Genomic DNA, 5,636 nt, shown 5'->3' on the forward strand with positions numbered 1-5,636 from the left:
GTTCAACAAAAACACTCACAGTTGCCGTGGTGAGAAAACAACCAAAGAATATCCGCTCGAGACGAGTAATCCAAAACGAAACTTAGAGTCCGAAAACGAAAGTAAAGCTACAACGGCAAAGAGTAATCCGCACTTAGACACAGTGTCTGGAAACAGAACCAGCGGGCAAGCTGGCGGTCGCGGGACCATGAGTTGACCAGCATGACGATTCAAGAACCAATAGCCTGTGACTCAAGAATGTGAGTTTATATAGTCTAGTCCATAACGAGCCACAGCTGTCGGTGATCATGGCCGGCAAAGGATAACGAGGCAACGTGACAGCTACTGGGGGGGAGCGTGGCAGGGAAATCCCTGACAGCGGCTGAGGGAGGCGTGGCAGGGGAATCCCTGACACTATGTAGTAGATCTATTATAGTACAGAACCCAACAAAATGACAAAAATATTTTTTCGTTTATAAGGATCATATTTATTGGATCTACACTAATAAAGAAAACTTATGCTGTATAATCATACAGTTTACAAATCAAAGGGGGAAAGTAGCTTTTTATGCAATTTATGCAGTAATTATTATAATTTTGCCAAAAGACAGCGCAACCAATGCTTAAATTGCCAATTCTTTTTCCATTGTTTTACATTTCACAAATAAAAGCTGATTTGTTGATTTACAAAGTAAGTACTTAACATTAGTAAGTGAAAGATACAAATAAAATAGAAGAATTTAGAATATAAAATAAATACAGAATATGATAGTCATGTTAAAATACTTCTTGTCTTGTCCTGTGTAATTTGGCTATTATCAAAGGAAGATTTAGAGAAAGAGGAGAAAGGAGATGATGGAGAAAGAAAGGAGATGTATAGTGGAGCCTCTGGTGCTGCTGGTGCTGTTGATGGTGCTGTAAATCCAGTCTTGGTACTGAGACACTCTGGCGTACACACCCGGAAAATTAGGTAAAGCGCAACCCTTGCCAAAGCTCACAATCCCAGCCTGAGTCCATGCTCCATTGGACCTGGACACCAGTGGACCTCCTGAATCACCCTACACAATTAACAGGTGTTAGCTACATGTCTGCTCTTCTACCATGACACTGTACCAATGTCACAAATTTATATGGCATTTATATTGCAGATGTTAAATTTCCTACCTGGCATGAGTCTTTTCCTCCCTGAGTTAAGCCAGCACACAACATATTGTCTGTGATAGAAACAGCTCCATAGGTATTTGCACAGTCACTGTTACTGACAATCAGCAGTTGCACCTCCTGCAGGGTTTGAGGAGATGGCAGATTCACTGTGAAGACCCATGATTTTTATTTACTACATGACTTATAATGAACCATGCTGAAATATCCAACTAGGTATGAGGAGCTACCAGCAATGAATACAAAAGAAAAATCATTTCCTGTAAGTATTTTCCAGTTCCCATTTTACATGAGTAATCTAACTAATGTCTAAGATAACTTTCTAAAATCTGTCTATGACGTTGCATTAGTAGCAGTGATTAAAAAAACACACAAAGATTAACTGGTTTGTCTATCTTGTATTTGGCTGGTCAGACCAAACTGGATTTTTTTAGCAGGAAAGAATGTTCCACAGCAAGGAGTGATTCATTTCATTAGTGGTTTACATTTTAAATAAGTCTGATGCATTAAATTAATTAAACATGCAGTCAACTTTTTTAAATCTAGGTGTCACTCACCACCTGAAGAGATTTGACCAAATCCTGTGACCCAGACATTAGTACCAGCAGGAAAAGAACTGTTGTTTGTTGCGAGGCACACCGGCCTGACATAATCATTGATCTTCACTGGACTGGAGAGCCGGACTAGTGCAATATCATTGTTTTGGGAGACTGTGTTAAACTGCTGGTTGATGAAAATTTCAGTCACGCTTTTTGTCTGCATATTGGGATTACTTCCATCCAAATTTTGCATTCCCAGTAAGAGTGTGAGAGAACCTGCAGAAACACTAAAAATAAAGGGAAAAATTATTAACACGAAGATTACCTACATACTATATTATAATTCTCTGGTTATTTTAGATTTATCTTTAAATACCTTTGGAAACAATGAGCAGCTGATAATACCCAGTTCTGATTGATTAAGCTGCCACCACAGAAATGGCTGCCACCTGTTTGAATGCTGACCTGCCAAGGCCAGGACCCAGGAACAGCATCTTCACCACCCACAATCTTGGTGTTAAGTGGAGCTTGACCACACCCTGGCAGAAATGAGGGATGTCATACATATACTACCTGGAAAATTACTGCACTTTAGAGAAGAACAGCCATTACTACATTCCACTGTAGACACTGGATTAAAATGCAAGAATTATTACTAAAATATTATGTTTAGGCCACTGATATTAGTGGTCAATAAATCTTGTCAGATTTTTTAAGCATCAGCTTGGTTTGCTTATGCATATTTAAAAACTGTTATTTGATGTGTGTGTTATTTTTGTGTAAAATATATTTTTTATCATTTGTGGGTTTGCTCTTCCACTTAATTCTTAGTTTCTCTCAAATAGCACCAAAAAAAATTCCCAAACCAGATTGAAAGAATTTACAGTCATGTTAACATCAACTAAGCTTTAAAATGACTACATTTTACTAAAGAAGGTAGTGACAGGATTATTTAGCTAGATCTGTGAATAAATAAAATATTCCAGAATAAATGCAAATATTTATTAATAAAACTTTATACACTGGCTACAACATCTACTGAAAACACTTCTTGAAATGATCATTGTGTGATATTTCAGATACGAAAAATAACTGATGTTAAAATATAACATTTCAAAAAGTCTGATCAACTCTCTTACAAGTTCTCTTGGATGTCACATTATAGCAAACCTGTTTTGCTATACCAACAAAACAAATCTGCTTAATGTCATATGTATCCTATGTATTTCAAATAAAGCAAAAGTGTTGTGCTGACTGAATCAAGAACTTACCATCTACCTGGGCGAATGATCCTAATGGAAAAGAAAAAGAGAAGCTCAATGTTCAAACCAGTATCAACAGACATGTCAGACAGTTTTTTGTGCTTTTGTTTTCTAAATATAGCATAATCCAACATGCAGATTATAATTATTAAAAGAGAAAGCTGTATTTAAAAAAGAAATCAATTGAAATTTTTTTTTTTTGCAAACTGTCAGTGAGGTAAAAAAAAAAAAAAAGTTAATTAGAACAATTACAATAAATTTTACTAAATTACAATTTAATTTAAAATTTATACCAAAATGTTTGTATATTAAAAAGTAATGATTAAATATAGTATACAAACATAAAGAAAAGAAAAAAAGATTCACTTTGAGTCAACACAGTCAGTAAATGCACCCTGTATATCTTCACAGGATTAAGGCATAAGAGAAAGGCAGTAAAAAAAAAAACCCTTAATTTTGTTGTTAGTGCTTCAAAGAAAAGTACACCTTGTGTTGTCATGTGGAAATGCTTTTTTTTTTTTTTTTGTCAACAATAAGTACATCCTGATACTGGTTCACTGTCACTGACTAAGAAAACAATTATTACTAAAGACTTGATTGAAACTTATAGCCAGAAAGTACTAATTTTGGTAATTTTAGAGTTGGTAGGTCTTGCAAACTTTTAGTGAATGTTAGTATAAAAATATAGCAAGAAGAAATTACACACTGCATAAATGTACTGATAAAGTAAACACACTCTGTATATCTCAACAGAACTAAGTAAAACAGAAAAGTGAAAGTGAAATTGAAGCACCGTCATTCTGTTCTTAGTTCTTTCAAAGTATAGCATTTTAAACAAAGGCCACAAAGCAGCTTTACGTATATAAACAGATTAAAGACACCGTAATCATTTGTAATGAATAAGCCGAAGGTGAAGATTTCTACTGTGTGTTGTCAGATTATAGTAAAACATTGCTGGTAAGAATGACAATCTTGGACATATCAATCTTCAAAAGGTCAATTATTAACATGGTTATGCAACTACTTTGCTTTTCTTTGAGGGCTCTTTAAATAAATACACCCTGACCCCAATACTGATTTATGTTGGTAAAAGCACACATGCTGCTGATTCACCTGCTTAGATATCAAAATCATTCCACTACCTGTGTGCCAGAACAGAGAAAATCTTGGATGTATGCATTCTTTGTACCCTGACAGATGGGCAAACCAGTCAAGCAGAACTAAAGGTTTGTACTGCGGGTGTATGATAAATTATAACATCTCAAGTGTGGGTGGTTAAATATTTTAAACATAGTTGTAATCAACAAATGTATGTATAAGTTTCAAAATCTCATTAACATCAAGTGCCTAAACGTTCTTTAATATCTTCTGTCCTGTTTTAAAGGTTTTAGGTGTAAAGCCACAAGAGAACGTATCACTTCTTATTACATTCATATTGTAGTCCCTGTTATTACATTTGTGAAATTTTTTTGAATAAAAAATATACCTTTATTTTGTATGAACTGATCTGTAAAAGAATCTGTCATGTGAGTCATTTAAATTTAGATCAATATTTAATCTGTATAATAACAAATAAAAAAAAAACAGCAAATAACTAACATTTAAACACTCAACGTTTCATTAGATAAAGCATCATCTGCATAGATAAATGTATAATACAATACACTTGTAGGAATCTTAGCAACAAGCTAGGAATTGTGATATTTACTCTTTTAAAGACTGCAAAAATCACCTGTAAGTTTTTGCCTTAAATGTTATATACAGCATGTTACCTTTTATATAGATGACAGACTAAATGTAATATTCATCAAAATCATCACTTCTTTTTCACTTACCTGTAGAATTGAGGAGTAGACCACATAAAACACACACGCCTTTCCACAAATTCATTTTCATGCTCTCTGGTCCTGATGTAATGTGTCTCTAAATGTCTTTGTTGTAGTATAAATAAAGCACACGAAAATGAAACCTCCCCTACCTGTGTGACCTGTTACATGTCAGTTCCCCCACTCACCTGCTACAACTCAAATAATTCTCACTTCCAAAATTTATTTGAGATCAGCCAGAGGAGACAAACAGTGTTGATGTCCTGGACAAATAAAGGTTTACAGTAAATTATATAATTATAATTAATTATAATAATATAATAGTTCAGTCTGCCACACCCATTCACAGAAACTGCAAGAGTATTTGAATAATCTGTTTAAACTGCATTTTTTTCATGCAAGCACATTCCTACCAATAAGCAGACTACAGGACAACATGTTTTATACACACACACACACACACACACACACACACACACACACACACGTGTTTTATGACGAGTCCCAAATCATACATTTATTTTGTTACAAAGAGCCACTTATGCCCCGGCACGGCATTTTTTTTCACGCCCTATCATAATTAAAAAGGTTGATTTATAGTCATTACAAATATTTAAATATTTTTATCATCTGTTTTGGATGTATAAATGTCCGTATTCAGTACAGTCTTGTAGTAAAAAAAGAAAATAACTACAGAAAAATAAATAAAGTAAGTCTCTCGCTCACACAAACACCCACAGGAGTTGTTTGCGAGCGTGACAGTTCGCCCTTTTTCCGGTTGCTTCCCGCCCCACGTAGCCATCTTCGTTTCCTGAGCAAAAAAAAAAAAGGGTGAAATTGGACAGGACAGCCAGCCGGACAGTCTTTCC

The 5,636-nt window shown here is 34.8% G+C and overlaps 1 protein-coding gene across 2 annotated transcripts; it reads right to left on the reverse strand.

The window, feature by feature from the left end:
* Window positions 1–451: 451 nt before the first annotated feature.
* On the reverse strand, window positions 452–5,636 carry LOC124396703 (chymotrypsinogen A-like). Of its 2 annotated transcripts, none has more exons than XM_046865926.1 (7): window positions 5,506–5,636; window positions 4,777–5,030; window positions 2,951–2,971; window positions 2,145–2,218; window positions 1,698–1,966; window positions 1,144–1,289; window positions 452–1,037 (listed from the first exon to the last, which is right to left on the reverse strand). In XM_046865926.1, the coding sequence occupies exons 3-7, from the start codon at window positions 2,951–2,953 to the stop codon at window positions 810–812; spliced, it is 720 nt and encodes a 239-aa protein (XP_046721882.1). In that variant the 5' UTR covers window positions 2,954–2,971; window positions 4,777–5,030; window positions 5,506–5,636; the 3' UTR covers window positions 452–809. The 2 variants fall into 2 exon arrangements, with proteins under 2 accessions (XP_046721882.1, XP_046721881.1); XM_046865925.1 differs by having other exon boundaries at window positions 2,056–2,218.

The sequence above is a fragment of the Silurus meridionalis genome, chromosome 14 (genome assembly GCF_014805685.1).
Source record: "Silurus meridionalis isolate SWU-2019-XX chromosome 14, ASM1480568v1, whole genome shotgun sequence".
In the NCBI taxonomy this organism is placed as follows: domain Eukaryota; kingdom Metazoa; phylum Chordata; class Actinopteri; order Siluriformes; family Siluridae; genus Silurus; species Silurus meridionalis.

Coding starts and splice junctions, on each gene's coding strand:
- LOC124396703 (XM_046865925.1), bottom strand. CDS start 4,837: ATGAAAATGAATTTGTGGAAAGGCGTGTGTGTTTTATGTGGTCTACTC. Junction 1,967..2,055: donor GCTGCTCATTGTTTCCAAAG/GTATTTAAAGAT, acceptor CTTTATTTTTAG/TGTTTCTGCAGGTTCTCTCA. Junction 1,290..1,697: donor TGGTCAAATCTCTTCAGGTG/GTGAGTGACACC, acceptor GGGTCTTCACAG/TGAATCTGCCATCTCCTCAA.